The sequence below is a fragment of the Leuciscus leuciscus genome (assembly GCF_965113295.1).
Source record: "Leuciscus leuciscus genome assembly, chromosome: 5".
In the NCBI taxonomy this organism is placed as follows: Eukaryota; Metazoa; Chordata; class Actinopteri; order Cypriniformes; family Leuciscidae; genus Leuciscus; species Leuciscus leuciscus.
In genome coordinates, this window is record NC_138729.1 from 28,869,865 (window position 1) to 28,894,330 (window position 24,466).

Consider the following 24,466-nt stretch of genomic DNA (forward strand, 5'->3'; position numbering starts at 1 on the left):
TGGATTGCTAATTTGTTTATTTGTTCTTTTTTAATAACTGAGTGTTTAATTGTCTTTAATAATGCTTGAAATTTATATTAGTTGTAAAAGTTAGGCTAGTTGTTTTTGCTGTGTTATTTTTAAACCATAGGCAAAAGTTCCTTGTGTAAGTGTTCTTTAGCATGTTGAAATGTGTACATGGTATTTTGCTACAATGAAATGTATTGCAGTAAGACTTAGAATAAATGTGAATATCTTTTTTTTTACCTAATTGGAATCAAATTTAGGAATCGAGGAGTAGAATCGGAATTGTTAAAATTAAATCGATACCCAACCCTAATTTAAAGGGTTAGAGAAAAACTGTTATCTGGCATCTGTAACTGCCAGCATTGTTACACAACTCTCAGTGGCAAAGAAACTAAGCTAAGGCTGGAACACAACTGAACACAGAGACTTCAAAATGTAACTGAATTTTATTAGCAAAATCAATTATTAGTGACTCATGTACAATGTATAAAGATATCAATTAAAGGCCCTAGATTCATGTTTATTTTTAGATCAGGGAGCGAATGTAGAGAAGAGCATACAAATCAGATCCACAGAAAGACAAGACAAACAACTGACTGTGCAAGGCCGAATTCGCCTTACATGCATTTTGTTCCCATGGAGTGCAGCAAAATGCATTTCTTTGGAATGCATGTAATAGAATAATGGAATGTATGTCTGTCTGCACCCTAATAGAATTTAAGGCAGACTTGATTCTTATGGAATGTATTGGATACCAGCTCATGTGTGGGGAATGGTTGGTCTCTGAAGCAAGGACCTAGATCAGTTTTAGGTTCAAATTATACAATGCATTTGTAAACTTTGGTTTAAGCTGTGTTCTGTTCGTTGTTATTGTTTTACTTATTGTTATTGTTAAGACTACACATCTGGTCCACCCCGCTGTTGATCCAAGAAAGATAGATCACTGATCGCCAGGTCTTTATTTGTTGTTGAAGATCTGTCGAGTTTGACCGTAACCAGTCATGCCTGCCTGTGATGCCCCCTTGTTAGTGCCCATTTGTAGGCCGATTACACTCTGACCCTCTTTCAGCTGATCCTCAGAGAATTCTCTCTTGTTCTCCTGGGATTTCCTGATGTAAAGATAAAAGCAAATAATTCAGTGCACACACATACAGTAGTCTACCGTTCAAAAGTGTGGGGTCAGTGAGATTAAATTTATTATAAAATTATTTTATTTAGAACGGATTAATTAAATTGATCAAAAGTGGCAGTTAAGACATTTAGAATTTTACAAAAGATTTATATTTCAAGTAAATATACATACAGTTCTTGATAATGCATAATAAATGTTTCTTGAGCATTAAATCAGCATATTAGAATGATTTCTGAAGGATCATGTCACACTGAAGACTGGAATAATGATGCTGAAAACTCACAGGAATAAATGACATTTTGATATATACTAAAAATAGAAAACGGTTATTTAATATGTTTGTAGTTTTTAACAATGTTACTGTTTTACAATGTTACTGGTGAGCATAAGATACCTTTCATCGACCCCAAACTTGTACTTTTTTAAAGCAACGTTTACCCTCGGCTGCCAATGAAGTTATATTTGTTTAAATAACTGCTGTTTGTTCATAGCCGTCTTTTCTTTTGTGAAGTTTCATAATACCATATTTCTGTGAGACATACACTTATCTGTGTTTGCTGATCCCATGCTGGACACATTTAAAATGTCTGGCCAATAAGTGTTTGTAATCATGTTGCTATGACGATAAGCCACAACTGCAAAATCGGCCTGTACAGTGGCTTGTTTTTGTTATCTGGTTGCTATGGTAGCCGGTCAGCCGGTTCATTTTGCGAACAGAAAGAGGAAATTACAACAACACTCACTTGTGAAACCAACTGGGGTCACCGCGGTAACAGCCATCACCCTTGGTAACAGCCAGACTCCCCAAAGACATCAGCATCATTTGCACAGCGGCAAGGTCCTTACCTGCCCACACAAATTTATAGATCAATAAATAAATGATGCCATTTTTGGCAGTTTCTGATGAGAACATAGCCATCTGTCTCTCTAAAACTAAAACTAGCTAAACATCCTTATCATTTTCTTTATTGAAATATTAGATGATAACTTAAGTTTAAGATGAAAGGAATAGTTCGCCCTAAAATGAAAAAGCTGTCTTCATTTTCTCACCCTCAAACCTGTATGAGTTTCTTTCTTCTACTAAACAACTTCTGACTTCTGAAGAACAGTTGGAAAAAAATACTCTGGAAGTCAATGGGGTCCATCAACTGTTTGGTTACCGACATTCTTCAAAATATCTTCTTTTGTGTTCAACAGAACAAAGAAACTCATACAGGTTTGGAACAACATATGGGTGAGTAAATGATGACGGAATTTTCATTTTTGGGTGAACTAAACCTTTAAGTACTAAAATGACTAAAACTGAAAAAATAAATAAAACTGATAATAACAAAAGCACACAACCAAATTACTAAAATAAAGATGAAAGTATATAATGAAAATATAAAAATAAATGCTGATCCAAAATATTAATAAATACTATAATATTATATAAATAATAGCATAACACTGTTAAGTGCTAGTATTTTAGTAAGTTCAATATTTAATTGACAGAATTTAGACAGACAAATCAATCGTTGATTCCTTTAAGAACACGTGATGTGAAAACAGGCGCTCACCCTCCCACAGGTCAACGGTTTGAAACGCGTCAGACTTGGTGATTCCATAGCGTTCAGCAGCAACAAGGAACTGAGAGATTTGCTCCATCTGTTTAAAAGCCATTCCAGAACTTTGGATCTTTTTCACAGGCTTTGAATCCTTACTGAGACTGTTAATCAGCTCACATAAAACCTACAAAGAATGAACAGAAAAAGAGATGATTATGCGGTGACGTGACAAAGACTTAAATAATGTAAGATTTAAAGATAACTTGAATGTTTTCTCATGACTTACACATCCATCCTTAAGCCACTGCTGAAAGCCTTGTTTTCCAGGTTCAGGGTTTCCTATAGAATCCCCACACTGAGCGATTATCCACTGCACCAGCCGCTCCTCCAGCTCTGGATCGTACTTCTTGTCAATCTTACTCTGTACCTCGCGACTCAGACCATAGGATGGACCTTTATTTGCCATTTTGACTGTGAAAACACGCACAGTCTTAGTTTTCATTAACGACACTGGGCTAAACCTGCACAAGAAATAAACAGATGTGCTCTTTGTGTTTTTAAGCTGCCTCGCTGTTTTGTATGATCTGTTCAGGCAGGTTTGGTTTTACTGTTCAAAAAGACTGAATCTGTGAAGGCAGAGGATTGAGCTTTGTAAGGAATATCTAACTGATTACTCCCATGAAAAAACGTTCGATGCAAATATTGAGTGTACTGTTCATTGAAGTGTATCGTCAAACAGAGCATGTACTTAACAGAGCATGTAGCAACACAACCTCTGAACTAGCAAAGAGACAGACATCTCAGATCATAATCAAAAACTGATGACCATTGAGTTTCAAAAATGCTGCAAGCCTGCAACCTGCTTTTGTGTCAACATGTTGTTATGACCTTTCAGCTGTTAGGCTGTATTGATTTATCAGGCCTTCATTTGAATTCATTACTGTTTCAGGCACCACATCATGAACTAAAATGCAAACACAACAGTATAGGCAAAGTCGTACAGATAGAAAGAGAGATACAAGCGAAAACTCAGAGATAGATTTGTCAAAGTCCAACCCTCATTCACTAAAGAAAACTGCCCTGTTTGCTCCTTTGTAACATTCAAAAACAAAAAGCATACACTCTTTCTTTGCAATATTCCTGCTGTGTCCTCCTTTTCTAAGTTAATTGCACTCAGATTTCACAGCTATCTATGAAATTGTTATAATTCTAGACATTCACATCAAACATAATCATATACACGCATCCCTGTCTAAACTCAGACATCACTGCAATAGTGAATATACAAAATGACAAGTTACATCTTGCCCTGCCCATGTTTGGAGGTGAGGTGTGAGAAGTGTGTGTGTGTGTGTGTACCTGTTTCCCTACATTATGGGGACCAAATGTCCCCACAAGTATAGTAATAATACTTGTAATTTTTTGGGGGTCTCCATGAGGAAAACAGCTTATAAATAATAGTAAATGAAGTGTTTTAGAAATCTAAAAATGCAGAAAGTTTTCTGTGATGGGTAGGTTTAGGGGTCGGGTTAGTTTTAACGGATAGAATATACAGTTTGTACAGTCTAAAAATTATTGCGTACCCCATAAAACATGGAAACCTGTGTGTGTGTGTGTGTGTGTGTGTGTGTGTGTGTGTGTGTGTGTGTGTGTGTGTGTGTGTGTGTGTGTGTGTGTGTGTGTGTGTGTGACATGATGAAAAAACTATGCATATTAGTCCAATTTGTTCACATCCGGTGAGTATTTCCTGTATTTGTAAGCAGAAGAACACCATCTGTTAGGCCATGTACAATTACACACACAAGCACACCTGGAGTCTCTGATGCAACCATACTAAGTTACAACACTGTCCTTGCTCAAAAATGTCATTCTAGCTCAAATTGCGTAATAATGTTCACCTTATCTGCTGTTTTGGCTTCAGGCTCGATATCATGCAACTCTAAGACTCCCTCTTCAGCAATATTAGCTAAGGATGAGGTGTGGTATGTAAGCAAACACTTCTGATATGTAAACGGATGGACAAATAATTAAGAATGAATTTGTGATATTAAGTTTAGTTATGGTTTGTCAAATCAAAAAATCTAGTTGTCAACTGAGCTTTAACCTCTAACACTTAGTCTTCAAACACAGGAAACCAGATGCTGTTTCTGTTTCAGATGTTGGTTTCTGTTCAGAACAAAAGCATTTTTGCAGAGATCTGATACTCTCACTTGAATCTCACAAAAAAGAGAGAGAGAGAGAGAGAGGGGAGTAAAAAGGACAACCCTCATTTGCAGAGGAAAAACATGTGCGTCATGCAGCTAGATTATTATTCAGTTTTGGAAGATGCAGTTTGAAACTATGTGAAAGATGGAGAGATCTTGCAACATGTCCTCAGCTACTGCCAATAAAAATACTTTTTAAGACACAGAACATGTAAAAACAGGCAGAGGCATTCAACAGAATTCTAAAGAATGAACTAAGATTAGATTTCTTTATTTGCTAGTCAAGCCACACCACTAAAACACACAAATTCTCTCTCTCTCTTTCTCTCTCTCATTATTACTCTCTTGTTCACTCTCTCTCTTTCTCTACCTTGGTTTATATTACATATTTATTCCTTACAAAATCATTTTAACACAGCAATACATATATAGGTTTATGTGTAAAGTACTTACCAGTTTATATGAAACCCTGCTCAGTAGTCTTGATATGGAAATGCGTATTCTGTGTTGCACACAACTGTGTGTTAATGTGAAAAAGAATCTCTTCCTCTTTATGACAGAGTTCAGGGTCCAAGCTCAGGGAGTGCCACTCTCATGGAAATGACTTCACCAAGAGCGAGACGGAGCATGAGAACGAGAAGGAGTGAAGGACAAGAGCTAGAATGGTAAAAGAGGAGGTAACCACATCCATAAAAGGTCATGACTTTTTTCGGAGTCTCTCTCTCTCTCCACCATTTTCAGCCCCTCCCTTCCTCTCTCATTTCCCTGTATTGCAATGTGCGTCCTTATTTGGGAGAGGGAAAAGAAGCGGTTGGGACAAAGCGAGGAATTTCTTCACATGCCTTCTCCTCCACTCCGCCCAGAGTGGAATGACACAGGCATGAATGAGAAAATAATATCTTGGCATTTTCTATGGAGGCTGCTGATTAAAGGGTTTGATGAAATAGGAAGTCACAGAGTGCAAACATAACTGACAGAAAAAAATTAAACAAGCCTCAGACAGTAAATGTTGCAAAAGTGAGGAAGAGACATCAGACAGACATGCATACCATTCTTGAAATGTCATGACATCACTGGACAAAGTGTACTGTAATGATATCATCATCTGACGTCTGCTTCCATAGTAACACAGAATTGAGTCACTTCCCTTAGCTTTTATGTCTAGTTTTTGTAATATATCCTAATCTTCTGTTGACTTGTCTATTCTCTGTACGGTTTTATAACTTTGGATTGTTTTCTAAATATTCAAATATATTGTCTCAAGTTTAGTTTAGTATCTATCTATATTCAATAAGTCCAGAGTTTTCTGTGTAGTGAGTCGTGGACTGATAAAATATTAACCTGTAGGTATTTGTAAATTAATTTTGAGAGTCAGTAAAGGAAGGCTATGGGACTACATTGTTGGATTCATCTAATGATTTAATGATGGATATAGACATATTAAGTGTCTAATGTTAGAGATCAAGTAACTTTTACTTGTAGTTGATAAAAAGCTGTTCATTGTGTTACCTTGAAAATCAGCACATTGAAGTGAGGTCTCATGCTAAGCTTCTTGAGATTCATCAGTGGCTGGGGTGTGTGTGTCATTCACTGGTCTGATGTGAGATGAGATAACACATAGTGGCTCTGGGTGGGGTTTCCCATTCATACACAAATGATGGTTTTACTACACTAGCGTTTAAAAGTTTGTTAAAAAATACACTTTTTTTTCTTTGAATTTTTATTGTATTTCATTCGTCATAGATGCATTAAATTGACATTTAATTCACCAAAAATGGCAGTAATGATAAATTAATTCCTTACATTAGCCTGTGTAAGGCTGGAAGCTTACACTGCTATTTTGAACCAATAATCAGAACAAAAGGCAGTTGAAGGATGACGTGTATAATTCAAATATTTATCTGACTCCAATATAATTGTTGTTATTCTTTAACCTCTTATTCTTTAAAGGTAAAGGTTTTTCTTAGAACTGATAGGAAAACGTAGGATTTAACCTGAACGTTTAGATAACGAAAGTTATAATCACTTTAGCTTTCAACATCATCAGTGATAAAAGGAAAGATTCTCAAAGCCTTTAAAGCAGACAAAGTTATTTATTAAGTTACATGTTTAAATAAACAGACAGTAGAATGGAACAACACACTGTATAGAAAACTTAGTTGTAACAATTAATGCACTGTTGTGCAGAAGAGGCCGTAAAAGCCTTTCTCCTAGTATGAGGTTACACACCGGTGTGCGGGAGTGGCGGGGTTAAAGCCTTTCTCCTAGATCAACAGTTACCTTTCCTTCTCATTCCCTGAGCTAAGCATTGTTAAACATGAGTGGAATACCAACACCGAAACCGACCGACAGGAAACCAAAAGATGAGGCAAATGGGTGGTGATCAAGAGAGGGAGAAGAACATTAACATATTCTCCTCAATGCATGTTTAACCAGTAGTACCTAGATTGTACATTAGGATACTTTAATATCTCTATTAAGTTCACCATCATTCATTTCAGTTTAAAAGCTGTCAGATGAGACCAAACACGGCAGTTACATATTAGAACACACTAGTAAATAAACAGTATGTAGTTGAAAGCATATGTCCTGTGAAGCAAATAGTACAGACGTGTCATTGAGGTGCAAATGACTCTGTCTCTCCCGACAGAACCATCCTGTGCCTGGAGTGTCCCAACAGTCCTCAATCAGCATAGAGATGAAACCCTTGTACTAGATAGGCATTCGCATAATGTGATGATGAAGGCCATTGTGCCACGTTTAATTCACATGTATACCTTTAAAAGGCTTTTTGAAGTACTAGGGCAGTAAAGAGTTCTGTCCATATTTGCTCAGCCCTACACCTGCAACTGCATGCGAGTGTGTGTAAAAGTATATCTGAATGAATGAATGTCTGAAGAGAGAGGTGTATATGTCTTAAGAGCAACAGAGGCCATAACAAGGAGTTTGTCTCCTCTAGTCATAGTTTATTCTATTGAACATAATAAAAACATCACTGTCAATGTGTCTGTGGGGTTGTGTATGTTTGGTTGTGTTTGCAGCTATGTCGTGCTGTTTTAGCCCTCAGTAGGACACTGAAGATGTTTCGGCCCCACATGTTGCCGCAGATTTCTCTGCCAGACATGAGCTGTACGTAATCCTGCTCTCCAGCACTGAGACTGAACAGGTGTGGCGCTGTCTTCACCATCCTCTCTGTTGTCCTCCCGCGTAGCGGTCTCAGAACGGCCCTGTCTCACTAGTGCCACCTGCTGGTCCAAGCGCTGTCCTTCAGATCCCTTGTTTGAGTACACCGTAAGGCTGAAGGAGAAGACGCCAGCACAAGGAGCCGTGAAGATACCTGAGTGAGTCATACACAGATTGATTATGTGTGCATTTTAATACCAAATACCAAATTACCACATTTGTGTCACTTCCCTAAAACTGTTATTAGAGTATTTGTTATTTTTTCTAAATAATTTTGTTCTAATTTAACATTCGTTTTAATTTATGTATTTCAGTTTGTTTTGTAATTTCAACAACATATTTAATTTTATTTATAAGCATATTTATTTATACATTCTTATTTAATAAAAATTTTGCAACATTATTATTGGTTTATTTATTTTAATTTTGTTCCAATTTTATAACACATTGATTTTTTTTAACTTTATTCTTTATAAGCATATGTATTTATATATTTAACTTTTTTTTTCTATGTATTTATTTGTATTTATGTATTTATTTGTATTATTTTTATGTATTTGAACATTTTTAAATATTTTGAGTGTATTTATTTGTTTTCTAATCTGTGTTGTAATTTTACTAGATTTTTATACATTTTTATCATTTTTCCCATATCACTTTCTTTTTTCCCCTTCACTTCCTATGAGCCTGTATCTTTATTTACATCTCTTTATCTATGTTTCACGAGTTCACATGTTAATGAAATCTGATGTAATATTATAATGCATATTTGGCTTGCTGTCCGGCTGGAGGGCTCAGAGCTCGGAATTCGGCCCGACCCCAGAGTACTCCCCCCTATGAATGTATAGATCATAGGTATCTATGAGCAGACCCAGCCGAGTGTGAGGTGATGGGGTGGTGGCGGGATGCTGAGAAATTTGTCATGAGACAGGAGGTAAGGGAAGGCTTTATTTATACTGGCTTCTTCTTGCGCTGATTGGATGATTACCTGAACATGCTCCTCCCGAACTTTGTTACATAAAACTTCATTTTGTATTGTTTATTTCAGTAATATAACTACTGTATACTCAATATTATATATATATATATTTACCAGAGAAGCTCTGTTGACTGACTTAGGCCCCGTTTAAACTAGTGCATTTTTGTTTTTACACAGCGTTTTAAAATGAAAACGATCCTCGTCCATACTGGCATTTCCACTGCGTTTCAGAAAAAATCTCTGTCCATCCTGAGTGAGAGAGAACGCATGTAAACAGTTGCTGATTGCTCTAATAATAGCTTGCCTCTTGCGCATGTAGGCACCTCCAGTATTATAAAATGCAGAATTTAACTGCACAATGGCTTCTAAAAAGGACAACAAAGTCAGCAAAGCTTGCAGTAATGTGGGCAGCCATGCCTTCGTTTTCAAAAGTCTCAGTTTTGGTCCGTTTACACTGAAACACAACCCCAGAGTTTTTAAACTAAAACAGGGTCTGCAGCAAAGAGGGTAAAAAACTCCAGACTAGAATAGACACCAGGTGTAACTGTAGCAAAAGTTATGCGTTTTAAATGAAAACGCACTAAACGGCCTTAGAGAGAGAGAGAGAGAGAGAGAGAGAGAGAGAGAGAGAGAGAGGGGTGGTGTTGTGTACTTAGTGCAGGGTTGTATCCATTGCCGTGGTTGAGTGTGGGATTGCTGTAAAAGGGCCAAAACTTCCAGACATTTGAGACATAGTTGCAGTAAATGCCACCCTACTACCAGCTGCAATAACAAATAGAGAAACATAAACTTTTGATAAATAAGAATCAACAAATTTACGTACATAACTCTGTACTGCAAGTAATGACAATTCATATCCATAACTGTTTTAACAAAGCATATCAAAATATGGGGACACTTGTTTTGAAGGGGGCCTGTGCCCCAGTACTGATGTAACGCCCCTGGTCCCGCCCCAAACTCATGCCATTAGTTGAGCCTTTGTTGCTGTGTCGGGCTGCTCCAACCATCTGAGCAATATACAAATGCATTACACATATCACTTTCTGCATTTTAAGGCGGAATTGAGGAAAGTATTTTAACACTGAACATGACATATTTCAGCTTGGACTTTTAATATAAAGAATTTTTAGCTACTTTGTTCAGCTTTGAAGATTGACCTCTTCAGAGTAGCAGGTCCTGATACAAAACAACCATCACATGAGCTGAAACAGACTGAAATATGATTCTTTTTATTTATTTTTCAAAATCTTTCAAATGATTATAAATTTTTCCAAATTTATTTGCAAAATTCAATATTCAAATTGCATTACCGTACATGCTACAGTTTTTGTCATTTATGGCAAACGAATTGTTTTCTTTTATTGTCATCAAAAACTTTGGTGAGAAGGCTTTTGTCACAGATCTAAAAAGCTGTTTCCAGAGTGCAAAGAATAATTTATCATGTATACACACATTTTCTTTTTCATACTCACCTTTTCTGTGACCTATAGTGTAACCTTTTACTCCAGTCAAACTAGCTTTGTCGTTTTTGGCGGTGTTTAGGTTTCTTCGAGTCCTCTGTCAGGTTCACATCAATGAACCTCCTTTCTGGCAAAAAGAACCGTTAAACACTCAGACTGGCTTTGAACACATAAAGAGTCCTGCTCACTCACTGTGTGGTGGAGGTGTGTAAGCAATTTTATCTGCTCTGTTGTTGGTGCTTAGTTTTGATTTGTGTTGATGTCAGGCACAGAGGGCCGTCCCACCCTGATGGTCATCAAACTTTATTGTGTGTATGTGTGTGTGTGTGCATGTGCATGTGCATATAGCTGCTCTGATAAAAAATCCCAAGGAGCTGCAAAAAACTCCCAGATGTCTTCCTGAACTAAAGTCCTCAGTGTGTGTGAGTGTGTGTGTGTGTGTGTGCGTGTGCGTGTGCGTGTGCGTGTGCGTGTGTGTGTGTGTGTGTGTGTGTGTGTGTGTGTGTTAGGAGATGATAACCGATAAAACAGAAAAAGGGACAAGAGTATCAGTAGGTCAGCTGGTTCTGGTTGCACATGTGTTTGTGTTTCTGTGAACAACTGGCTGATCTTATCCGTTATGGGTGTATCAAGAGCCTTATTATCAATGGAGCAGTAATGTTTTGTTCTCTTTAGTGAGATCAAAAATACATGTTTGTGTGGTGTTGTTTGTTTTAATATGGTTCATTTCAGTGATGTAATTCTGAAACTTCATCTGCGCAAGTTATACAGCATTATCATCTGGCAGAAGGAAATGGGAAATGAGAGTAACTGGCATTTTGTATGTTGTTTAGGCTGCTGATCCCACTCAGGAAAAAGAAAGGTTGGTCTCTAAAGTTGTAGCCATAATGGCATAAATAAAGACAAACTATATATAATATATTTACAGTTTTTTACAAGACACATTTCTCAATACTTAGGTCGCTTTTTCAAAACTCTTCATTCTCCTAATCTTTCAAGTTGGCACAACAGTTAATTTCACATTCAAAATGCACTAAATCTACCAAAACACTTCATACATGTCTCAGATTAACTCATTCTTCCATAACACTTGCAATCGTTGTTAACCAACAAACACACTTTGTTACTCATAAAACAACAGGTAGCATTATATAATGTATTTTTTGTAAAATTTATTTTGAAAACAAGCATGACTCTCTACTGCTTATAAGAAGTAGAGAGTCTTATAAGTTACTACTTATTTATATTATTAACTACTTAAGTTTATAACTTTATTTTATGACTTCTGCAATAAAAAAAAATATTGAGAAATATCAATAGGTACCTAGATGAATTGCCGATTAGTACTAAATAAAATTAATGAAATATCAGAAGTTTAGAATCTAAACTCCTTTTAAGGATCCTTTTAAAGTCTTTTAATTATTGATTTTTACTTTTGGTAGCCGCTGATGAAACACTGTTTTGTTACATTTATGTATTTTACATAAACCATAATATTAAAATGATATACATATAATATAATAAGAGACATTTTTGAATTTAGTTTAAAATAGTTTAATCTAGTTAAAGAGAGGATTGGTGTAACCAACCAAATATTTTTTATATAAAGATGAAGTACTAGGGGAAGGAGAACGTAAATGATAGAGAAACAATTCTATTTTATTTTATTAATGCTAGTTCAACATCTGTGCCTTACAACATCTGTGCCTTACAACATTTATCTTAACACAGTGTGTGTGTGTGTGTGTGTGTGTGTGTGTGTGTGTGTGTGTGTGTGTGTGTGTGTGTGTGTGTGTGTGTGTGTGTGTGAGAGTGTGTCTAGGTTTGTTTATACGGTCAAATAGTTTAATACATTGCATCTATGAGCTCCTCACTAATATAGCTTTTAAAGTCTGTGTATGTGTGTTTGTCAGCTTCACTCTGTAGCATACAGCAGAAATCCACTGAATGTGTTGTAATGATTCTGATCATCACAGAGCCAGCAGCCAGTGTGGAGACTGATGGTAATGCGGTCGCCGACTCTGAGCTGCGCGAGTAAGACCGCTGTGGCCTGGTCCTCCTGGTCTTGATCATACATCTCCCTAAGTGCTGCTAGAGCCACACCATTCCTCCTGATACTGGTACAGACGGACAGCGATGCGCCTGGTGAGCCTGCGTCGCTGAACACGGTAAATGCCAGGTTATACACGCCTGACCGTGGAACCGTGAACACACCAGTGGATGAGTTGTAGGCCTCTCCAATGTTGATAAAGATGCTCTGATAGACCACATTTATTGCCGTCCTTGCCGGACCAACACAGCGTCTCCTGTCGGTTAGACCCACAGAAAACGCCACTCGATTCTCTAAAGATGAACAAGGAACATGTATGAAACATGTAAGTAAATATATAACACAAAATAAATAAGACCAACAGATTAGATTCAGTTATTCTAGTCAGATTTCTGTTTTATTTTGACTGTTCAGTTTGTGCATCAAATATATCCTAGAAAACTAAAGAGTCTGCTACTTTTATTTTGCCCTATTATACAAAACATACGCTCTGTACATTTTAAAATGTTTCTTTAAAAAAAACTAAAGGTCCATAGAGTCTGTTAAGCTTGAGATGATCTATGTGCTCAAAGATAGCAGCGTTTGTGTGTACCTCTTATGTTTCTCAGTGTGTTTCGAGCTCTGGCCAGCGAATCCTCCAGTGAATTCATACTAGAGTTTAAATATTCTTCTAACTGCCATTTTTTCCTCTGCATCACACAACAACCACATGAGTCCTGGTCAGTCAGGCACGCTAGGTAGAGAGGAATAAAGATTGCAAAAGTTATATGTCTATCTTTTATGTTGCTGTTCATTTACATATTGTTACAGTATTATTAAGATTTTCAAGGAGACTTGCAATGATTCTTACGGTTGATGGGATCTGGAGCAAGGGTTTGTCCTGGCGCGTCCCAGGTGTAGGTCTTTTGCTGGCCGAACACCAGCGGCAACACAAAGAACAGCACAACGCCTTTTCCTGATCAAATTGTTCACAAAGGGTAATCACGTTCTGTCATAACTATGATTCCATTACACATTTTGTATGGCTCTGAGTCTGTTTAGTTCAAGCTCATGAAATTTGAACTATGAGATCAAATGTATACAAATCTTTCACTTATAACTCGGCACACATCTGCAGACTTCCCCTTAAGCATAATTTAATCATTCTTTTGGCTACCAAGAAGAGTGCAGCAGTGCACTGAAAACATTTAACGAAAATCGATTCCGTAATTCCATAGATTTGTTTAATACAAAATCTTAAATATTAGATAAGCTTATTAGTCTTTAAAAGCTGTAGAAATAATTCTTAAAAAATGAATAACAAATACACTGTAAAAAATGTCTAACCCTCCCAAATCAAAAATTTCAAGTGACCGATAACATCTAAATTTTTCAATTGGCCCAAGTGAAATTCTTGTTGCAATAGTCTGTTAACATTGGCTCAATGAGAAATAATACGTCAGACTAATTGAAAAATGTAGATGTTATCGGTCATTTGAAATTTTTGACTTGGGGATGTAATTTTTTTTTACAGTGTACATTTCTGAAGTATCTATGAGTTTCCAATAGACTTGTAATAAATACATTAAAAAATAAATAACAATATAAAATGTTACTATAATAAATAATATATTATTCAAAACTAGGCTATAAGACACACAAGCAACGTCTGAATGGTATTTTTTCCCCTGAATGTTTAACAGGTGCAATGATCTGCCAAGTTTGTTTGGCACTTACTCTGTGAATAATTATTTATGTACAGAAACAGTGATTTATTTTCTCACCTTTCATGTCTGATGTCTGTTTCTGTTTCTGCCCTTTGAGTCTCAGTGGGAGCAAATGAAAATCAGAGTCTGTGTGGTGTTCAGCCTTATATCCTGACAGCACTCCTCCTCCTTCTGTATTCAGGCAGGGAGATTCAGGTGTATGTGTGTTTTTAAAGAGGAGCTTAATTTAAATAAAATAAAAAAACTACAACAAGGGAGATATCAGTTCATGTAACTGTGACTTGCCTCAGATACACGGAAATACAAAACCCCACTGAGTTTTAAACTATAACACCACACAATACAACACAATGACACGCATTAAAGCCATGAAATATGATGAAAGCTGCTATCTTTTCTAAGCAATCAAACATGCGCTTTCCCAGGAAGGATCCCTGTTTTGTATTGATTGAAGCCCCAGAACAGCTATTCAAAGGAACGCACCACACCTCTGTCTACAATACAACACAAGACAGTCATAAATGATGCAAAACATCACAATAATGTGTGTTGTAATCTAAGTAAAATATTCCCACATGACGTTTCTTTATTTGACTTTATTTGCGTCGACTCAGTTTAGTGTTTACAGTCTGATAGAGATCTCAGTGCAACAAAGCGGAAACACACTATAAAGCTAATTTATCCAGCACACATACAGTATTAACACCAGCAGAGAGAAAGTAGCACTTAATGGGATAGTTTAACTAAAAAATCAAGACTTACACATTATACATTTAAGTACTGAGTAATCTTAATTACCAACATTTACATACTATAGGCTTAGGGTTAGGATTAGTGTTGGGTTTAGGGTTAGTTGCATGTAATTAGGCATAATTTAAAGTTATTACTATAGTAACTACATGTTACATGTAAAAAACAAACAAAAAAACTGTAAAATAGTTACTGACTTTCTTTCTTCTGTGAATCACAAAAGAATATATTTTGGGAACCAATCAGAATGGTTACCGTTGGCTTCCATTGTTGGGACAAACAAAAACTGACACACTTTTTTAATCTTTTAAACTATTTAAAATCTTATTTTATGTTCCACAGAAGAAAGTCCTACAGGTTTAGAACTACATGAGGATGAGTACATGATGACAGACAGAATTAACCCTTTAACTGTTTTTATTTGGTTTTATTTACTCTTAAAATTAAATGATATGTTAACTTATGAAAGGCAAGTGGGTCAGAGACAGTCCTTTTTTACCACATGAAAAAAATCAGTAAGATGATGACAGACTAGTGTATGGAAGTGATAAAGACATGGGTTTCTGTGCAAAGTTTTAGCCAGGGTTTTGTTTTTGCAGGCAAGTCACAACCCAGCTGCGGAAATAAAACCAGAAAGACTTCAGACATACACATTATGTCATGCATAAAGCATTTTTCTCTTTTCATCCTTCCTCTCTCATTCGTCCCCTTTTACTTTGCTGTCATAGGTTCCTTGGCCTTTGTATGTCGAGACGTATCCACTGGTGTCAGGGATGTCTTCCCTCCCAGCACGGCCTTTTCCTTTTCCAGACGGATCAAAACGCTCCTTATGAGAACCAGTGAACTTACTGCTGTCTGTTAGTCTGTCCACAGCAGAGGCTTTTGCCACTTTCTGCAGAGAGAAACAGATTATCCATGGTTATTGTACATGGTTATTGCTTAATCTGTGAAAACAGACTGATTTGATTGGCTGGGACTCACAGTGACACCAATGTTGGCAGGTTCTTTGCCAGCCATGAGACCGTAGAGAAGCTGTACTGCCTCTTCCTGGCTCTTCCCTTTAAAACGTTTTGTAGCCAACTCGGCCATGGCTTGAGTGAACTGCTCAAACGTGATGACACGTGCTGATTTAACCCTAAGACACATAAGCAGACACAGAACAGCACAAAGTTAGGCCCAGTCATGCATACGTCCATTGCACAGGATTAAAAATAAAACAGTTTGCTGTCAGTCATAGTGCAAATAATCATACTTGACTTTACTGAAGACGATGTCCACGTCCGTGCTGGTGACACTTTTCCCGTCGATGACCTTGCAGTCCTTACACAGCTTAACAAAGTTTTTCCCATTCATCTCATTCCCTGGTGCTTTGCTGTCTCCATGAACTGCAAATTTACGAAATGCTGTCTCAACCTCTGCCAGCGAAACCTCACCTGAACCTTCAGCCATGCTTCCAGATCTAGCATGAGAGAAAGAAAGAATTTTAAATAAGAAAAAAGAAAAGAGACAAAAAGATGTTTTGAGGTTTTGCTTTTTTTCATACATAATTTTATAATGTTTTATTGCAACATTATATGGATCTTTCCAGTCCTGGCTTTTGATGGGTTTATTTTAGTGTTATTTATATAGCATACTATTATAGTTACTTTTACACTATTGTAGTTACTTATAGTTATACTATTATATACTTATATATATTTATTAATATCTTTAATTGGCTTTTTAAAGTTTTTTAGGATTGAGGTTTTCATCTACTATTTATATTAAAATTTTATTTTAGCTTCATTTCAATTAACAAACAAGATTTGAATAATTTGAGTTTTAGTTAACAAAAACAATGGCTTGGTCAATACAGTGTTTCAGCTGTGCTGAAATATTTGATATGGTAACATCTGTAAACAACTATTCATCATATCTCTGTTATAGCAGTGTTTGGTATGGCAGCATTCTGTGATGTGAGGGATTAGAAATTCTAGCAGAAAGATGCAACAAAAAAAATCATTTGTTTGACATCATAATGAAAATGTGTGTACTTTGTGATTTTTTAAAATAATATAGTTACTGTTTGGTGCATTGCGCAAGTCTCTGAGTTTTGCCCCCTCTGGCGGCAAGCGAAACTGCAGCCAGAAGTGTGCACGCTCACGGACAAATGTTTTCTTTTTTTTTATCTTACGTGGAGTTTGCGTTGGTGTTTGAAATGAACTACAAGCCGGTCTCTTAGAATCCATCTTCTACGGAGAATGGCGGCGAATACACAAACCTGCCAGACAGCCAGGTGAGCGTGCCGTGAACGCGCATGACGTCACGCCCAGTCTAAAATTCCGGCCCGAATCCCTCTTATTTATTTTACTTTACATGATTATAGAGACAATCTCAGTGATCAGAGAAGGGCTCATTCAGCCCATCAGGCAATTGTTTAAGCATGTATGGGTTAGAAAACGGGTATTTTTAACATGAAAAGTTGCTTAATGCACCTTTAATATAATTAATGTTAATATAATAATAAATAGCCTCTCCTAATAATGTATGTCTGTTATGTACAGTGAAAGCTGCTATCCTGGTGCAGTAATTTTTCTGTACTGGTTACACCCAGAGCTACTGTCCCACACTAATCCATGATCCATACTCACAAATATCATTCTCAATTACTCCACACGCGCGCATATACTCTCCTAGAGAGAGACGTTTGGTATTCATGTTTAATGGGCACATTCCATAGACATAATACTTTTTACACTGTACAAACTGCATATCATATCCCCTAACCCTAACCCTACCCATCACAGAAAAGTTCTGCATTTTTACATTTTCAAAAAACACGTAGTTTGATTAATTAGCTGTTTTCCTAATGTGGACCAAAAAATGTCTCCACAAGGTCAAGGATTTTGGATATTGCCATCATTGTGGAGACATTTTCTCCCCATAATGGTGTGCCTGAACCACACACACACACACACACACACACACACACACACACACACACACACACACACACACACACACACATACTTGGTTTCTCTTTGTGGGGACTTTCCATAGGCATAATGGTTTTTATACTGTACAAACTGTATATTCTATCCCCTCACTTAACCCTACCCCTAAAACCAAAAACTTTCTGCATTTGTACTTAAAAAAAACCCCCATCACTTAGTATGTTCATTACTGCATTTCCCTTGAGGGGACTGCTGGCTGGTCCCCACAATCTGATTTCAGGTTTCACTATCCTTGTGGGGACATTTGGTCCCCACAACGTAATATAATATAAACACACACACACACACACACATTTATATAACTCACACTAAAAGCCGTAATTTAATGAAGTCCACTTTACTAAATTAGCTTCAGCTGTCTTTGCTGGCTTCCCCTCTTTCTCTCTGTATCCCTCTCTCTTTCTAATATGGGGTATTTTTAATTCGTGAAAGCATCATATAATCCGTAAAAGCATCATAAATTTGCAACTGCATTTACCTTTTATAGATGTAATAATAAAGTGAAAGTACATTAAATCTATCAAAAACATGCATGAAACTCTTGCATTGAGAAATTAAAAGGTTCTGGTAAACAAGTAATGCCGCCTGTATTCCTTTTATTCTTTATGTGTGAAATACATATTTAAATGTACTATATTATCTGAAATATGTACTATAAAAACAAGCTAACTGCGTCTCATGCATAAATCCCTGCTGGTCTTGTTTGGCCTTGTAGGTATAACATAAATACTTCCAGAATCCAGATGGGTGTGTGTTATTGAGAATGAAAGAGCAGGAGAGATTCAAGCCTACCTGACAGTGAGGTGGACAATCTTGGATACTGATGCTAAGCTGCTACTGAAAGGATGCTGAATGTGGGTGTGTGTTTCTCCTTCTTCCTCTATGCCCGTGCTAAGTGTGTGTGTGTACAATGACGTAAGAGAGAGGGGAGGAGAGAGCACAGCCCAGCACAAATGATGACTTCACTCGCTCGTCCGTCTCTCTCTCTCTCTCTCTCTCTCTCTCTCCGCCTCTCTCTGCCACATGTCTTCTTGTCTTCCCGCTTTTTAAAATTTCTCCGCCTGTTGGGCCCTTTTCTTTATATTTGTCCTCTCTTTTACTTTACTGACTACTCCTTCACTTTCAACCTTCTGTCCCTCCTTGTCCTCTCCTCCTTCTGTCTTTGTCTCTCTCTCTCTCTCTGCTGCCACACCCTTACACACACCAGTCTCTGTGGAGCAGATGTGTATAGTGAATCCACACACGTACACACATGTTGTTGGTCTGTGATGCTCTAAATGTTATTTGCTATAATGGCTTCAGCGCATCTCTGTCTAATAGCTCTGAGCACTCACCACTTACAGACAACTCAACCACAGATGGAGACCCACTCACAGCAACTCATCATTTCTGACAACACAACTAGAGGAACAATGTCTGTTTACAGTACATGCACAAGAATATTCTGATTAAATAACTGGAATTTGGCCGTATTGCAGTTAATGAAAACGTCATAATCACATTAACAATATCTAGCATAACTGCATAACTGAATATACAATTATATCAGCATAAGGCCAAACAAAGTTTAGTCTTGGTGATACAAACCTCAAACACATTTTTGGAGAGATGAAGACTCTACCAATGTAGCCGGTTTGGGCGTGCATGTGTGCGTCTCTCGCTACGAATCGGCTTCCCCTCTGCATTGTGTTGTGTTGTGTGATGTTGAATAAAGACTGGAGTCAAATCTGCTGTTCAGTGGGGGTTTTTATCCATAGAATCTGCTTAAGTTGGAAAATGTAGTTATAAATCGTTGTATTTAATCAGTAGTATAATCAGCCTGCTCCTCGCTCAGCTCAGACCTCCCGCGGACTGAAGCGAGTTCACAATATACAGACAATCTCATTTACAATAATAAAGTAATATAAAGGAAATAATAATAATAATAATGTTATATCAGATACAATATTGCTATATATAGGAAATGTCTTGTATAGAAGACCTCACAATGCAATCAACAGTAAATGACTTATGAATTGAATGAATTATATAAAAAATATCCATTGATAATGAGTTTGTATTGCATCACATATTATTCAAATCGATTTCATATAATGTACCTCTTCAATCCCACACATTTCCAGCATTTGATAGAAACACATAACCAATAAAATATCTTACACACATGAAAAATATATATTAACAGATCAAAGTGCATAACCATACCAGCATAAGTTGGAAAATGCATTCATTAAAGTTAATCTTATGGCCTTTAATTTGTAATTCACGCTGTGTTATTGTTAAGGAAATCAGTGAAAAATAATGAGCTGATGAAAGTACAAAATAACTAAAATACATTGTCATAAATGGAGATCGAGAATGAGGATCTCCAGTATTTCCTCAAACATTTTATCTTAGTAGAAATGGTTTATTAATTTATGTGTCTGTATATGAATAAATCTATTTCTTCAGCAGTGCAACAGTTTAAAATCAGAACTGGAAAAAGACCTTGAATTATAAACAAACAGCATAATTTGCTTTATATGAACTACAGGAGCACCATCTACAGCCTGCTAGAAGAACTGGAAGCATGTTACATCCAATGGCTGCAAAGACAATCTGAAGAGCAATGTATCCCGAAGGTCAGAATCATGGAAAACATACATTCATAAGTTGTATTATTTGTTGAAGCTATTGATAACCAAGCTGCAAGAAGCTTTAGAAATGTCTACACATACGCATGATCCTCACCGTGAATGAACTTTATCTGAAGACGTCAATAAGTGTTTGTTCATACTAGTATAAATAAACAAAGCAGTGGAGCTTAAAGAGCTGTTTCATATTGAAGACATGAATATTAGAATGCTCATTGAAACTAAATGTATCAATTTACTAACAGATCATCATGGTACATACACATGCAACTTTGACTTTATTAGGTGCACATTTCTAAAACTGGGTAGGATACCAGTTGACCCCAAATTAGCCTAATTATTTGTGACATGGATTCAACAAGGTACTGGAAACATTCTCTCAAGATTCTGGTCCATGTGAACAAAAAAACATTGGGTATGTAGCTGCAGCATATTCAAGAAGATGGATAGACTGGTAATAAAATGATGCACACTGGCTGCTATAGGCTGTGCCTTATGAACAATGCTCAATTGGTAAGGGCATGTTAATTTGTGCAAACTGCAAATAATGTGTGTCTTTTCTCTGAAGTGCAGGTCTGGCAGCTCATCCAGATGGTGGCTCAGCATCATTTACCATTCCCTCCCTGGACCTGCAAGGACACCATTGTGAATGCACAGGAAACGCCTTATTTTTAGCTTTAATGTGCAAGGCTTCCGTTATCATCCGTTTCCAGTCATTTTAACTGTACAAAAACATTATGTTATGCTGCGTGATGTTGTAAACTGGTATTTCTTATCGTATTATTAGGGGTCCAACCAAGCACAAAGTGCTGCAACCCTATGTATTTGTAAGGATTTTTAGATGAACTAAACTTTACACGCATAGACAACAGGACATTTTGAGACTCGCACCAAGTTTTAAAAAATCCACCAACAGGGAGAGCTACAACTGAAAAACACTAACTCTGCAATAGTGTGATCATCCATGAAATTGGTATGCATCCTCTTGATCTTCATCTCTTCTTTCCTTTAATATTACTCGGATACTTCAAAAAACATGACTGTCAGCAGCCAATCAAACTTAACAGCAGATAATACTATCAATTCTGAATGTCCTACCATTGCAAAAAGAGATATATTGTGTAACGAATATGTCTACTGTCTAACTAACTAAACTCTATAGTTATTGGGTGCACCCAGATTAGTCCATGAATAACTCATGTATTGCAATTTGATTTGAGTTTCTTTGTCATTACGATCTATTATTCAACTGATACTGTGAATACTGTTAAATAATTTCTTTCTTTCTTTTACTCTCTTTTACTTTATTCTCTTCAAAGAATCAATTTATTTTCAATATAGATTTATTTCCTCACAAAGCTAAGCTGTTTAATTTATGTCTTCCGAGCCGAACCTACTGGCCTATATTAGTATATTGTCAGTGCCTGTCAATCAACGCAGGTGTTACATAAAAAGTGGTGAGCACAGCCAGGAGGTGTAATTAATAGCTTTATTTATACTTTACATCCAAAAAGAAAAAATCGTCAAAAGAGACATTCAAATCAGTTTATTAGTGTGGCAAGTAAATTGACATTGAAACCATGGAAATAGTACAGAAGGAAAGTGTTAAAATTTGAAATGCTTTTCTAGTCAGTGGACCAATTAACACTCTTGAGGATGAAGAGGTCCTTGATCTTCTAAAGCATCATGGTTCCATCGCAAGAGTCCTTCCCATTAACGATCATGAGTCCAAGTATCATGACCACACCATTGTAGAGTACAACTTTGGATCAGCTATTGAATCAATAAGTCCCTTGCTACCCCTTAGCTACACAGATAAAGACGACCCAAGCTTAACTTACCAGATAAGAGCCCTGAGGAGAGTTGTGAGGAGAGTTCTGGTGCTACAACCTTTTACTTATCCACCCTGGAAACCATTGCTAAGCATAGTGGAAAATCCTTCACCGCTTTGCTTCGAGAAGAACTCTCGCAGATCTCAAGCTCCTGAATTCCAAATGAGGTGGATGAAGATGAGCCTGCATTTGAGCTCAATTCCATCAGAGAGCAGAATGCTTCCAAGATTCCATGTTCATAGTCCTCGTTCCATTCCTAATGAGCCAACACTTGATCAAGATGATGTACCAAAGTCTGAAAAGTGCTTTTCAGGGACAATGAGTCATGTTCAACTCAATCCTGCCGATGTGCAGAAAGTCATTGTGGAGCATATAGTTAAAAGTTAAGTCGCTGCAGCAATTCCATCCACCACTGGAGTATTCTCCCTATATACCACCACTGGGTATATAGGGAGTATATAGTATATATACTGGGTATAGTATACCCACTGGGTATATAGTATATACCACCACTGGGGTATTCTCCCTTTCTCAGGGAGAATACCCCAGCCCAGTAATGAATCAGATTAGGATACTTGGCATTGTAATGTTGAATTACTCCTTGATGACCCTTCCATGTCTGACTTACAAAGAGTAAGGAGAATTATGGAGAGTCTCTTTTCTCCTCCCACTTATATTGTTAAGTCTTTGGGGCCTAGTGCTTCTCCCAGAGCTTACCTTAACATGCTTGATACAGCTTATGGTGCTATTGAAGATGGTGATGAGTTGTTCTCAAAACTTTCTGCGTTCCCTTAGAACCAGAGAAGACAAGAGTGCACAGAAATGGTTGCACATGAGAAGCCACATCGGTGGTTCTAAGCAGAAACTGCAGCCATCACCTAGGTCTGCTCAGGCTTATAGCCAAGATACTGCAATTTCAAGTAAATCCCCTCACGAGTCAAAGTCGTTGTCTGAAACCGCTGAATTGAAGAAGCAAATTGCTGAGCTAAAGGAACAGTTAACTTCACTTACTCTCCCAAAGCCCAGAAAGACTATCAAACCCAAGCACAAGACATCACCCTCCCCTACCAATCCTGAGTAAGTCAACCGGTGATCCTGTCACGAAATTCAGACCATGCCCTGGTTACTGCTTCAGATGTGTTGAAGATGGCCACATTTCTGTAACCTGTGAAGACGGAGCTATTTTTTTATTGTTCCTTATTTTTTTCGTACCACACAGAGTTTTCTAGAACTGTGGAATCAAATCATTTTTGGCCTCTGTGGCCGTGACAAGTAAGCTATGATTGGCCTCCGTGGCCGTGACAAGTAAGCTATGATCGGCTTGGGTATGATAACCCTTAAGCTGAATCCTGGGCAGAAAGGGACTCAGGACTCTTGAGCTCATGTGAGGAGTGATGGTGCATGACTTGAAAGGAGTTCCGAGACAGGTGGTGTTTCAGTGGTGATGACCGCTGTCACCTGGAGGACTGGAGTGGACTGGGGTGGTTGTGACTGAGATGCAATGGTGTCTTCAACTGCCTCACACACAGTGAAGAAGGGTCTACTTAGCCACAGTACATATTCAATATATTGCTCCAAGGAAAACATGTTAGCTGCTGCTGGTATTTGTCGAAGATGGTCATCCAATCCACTCCAGAAGACTGACATCAGGGTAGTATCGTTCTAGGGTACTATAAGGGATGTTATGGCTCTACTGTGAGAACCTCTAGCGGGCGGACATCTTGGGAAAGGGAGAGGAGCAGGTCAGCAGGGTGAACTGGATACAATGGTTCTTGAATGGAGCGAAGCTTGTTAGATTCATTCTGTGTGGGTCTAGTCTTCTGTCAGGAGATATTAGAGAGAGAGAGAGAGAGAGAGAGAGAGAGAGAGGTGGATGAATAACAACACAAAGCTTTATTGAACAGTGTCCAAACAGGTGAGCATAGACGACAAACAATGAGCAGTGCAAGTATAATGCTTCAGTTCTTAGGGTTGCAGGTGACGATAGAGGA

At 37.4% G+C, this 24,466-nt stretch overlaps 3 protein-coding genes across 3 annotated transcripts; all 3 read right to left on the minus strand.

Moving 5' to 3' along the window:
- Positions 1-437: 437 nt before the first annotated feature.
- On the minus strand, positions 438-5,532 carry tagln2 (transgelin 2). Its single transcript, XM_082171615.1, has 5 exons — positions 5,343-5,532; positions 2,972-3,156; positions 2,698-2,869; positions 1,882-1,984; positions 438-1,115 (listed from the first exon to the last, which is right to left on the minus strand). The coding sequence occupies exons 2-5, from the start codon at positions 3,149-3,151 to the stop codon at positions 965-967; spliced, it is 606 nt and encodes a 201-aa protein (XP_082027741.1). The 5' UTR covers positions 3,152-3,156; positions 5,343-5,532; the 3' UTR covers positions 438-964.
- A 6,752-nt stretch (positions 5,533-12,284) lies between these two features.
- Positions 12,285-14,632, minus strand: LOC309499061 (complement C1q-like protein 4). The gene is made up of 4 exons (XM_082170063.1): positions 14,325-14,632; positions 13,412-13,516; positions 13,154-13,294; positions 12,285-12,854 (listed from the first exon to the last, which is right to left on the minus strand). Exons 1-4 carry the CDS (start codon positions 14,329-14,331, stop codon positions 12,427-12,429), a joined length of 681 nt encoding a protein of 226 aa, XP_082026189.1. The 5' UTR covers positions 14,332-14,632; the 3' UTR covers positions 12,285-12,426.
- Positions 14,633-14,827: 195 nt separating this feature from the next.
- On the minus strand, positions 14,828-18,924 carry tppp2 (tubulin polymerization-promoting protein family member 2). Its single transcript, XM_082168806.1, has 4 exons — positions 18,803-18,924; positions 16,270-16,476; positions 15,999-16,152; positions 14,828-15,909 (listed from the first exon to the last, which is right to left on the minus strand). The coding sequence occupies exons 2-4, from the start codon at positions 16,464-16,466 to the stop codon at positions 15,715-15,717; spliced, it is 546 nt and encodes a 181-aa protein (XP_082024932.1). The 5' UTR covers positions 16,467-16,476; positions 18,803-18,924; the 3' UTR covers positions 14,828-15,714.
- Positions 18,925-24,466: the final 5,542 nt, after the last annotated feature.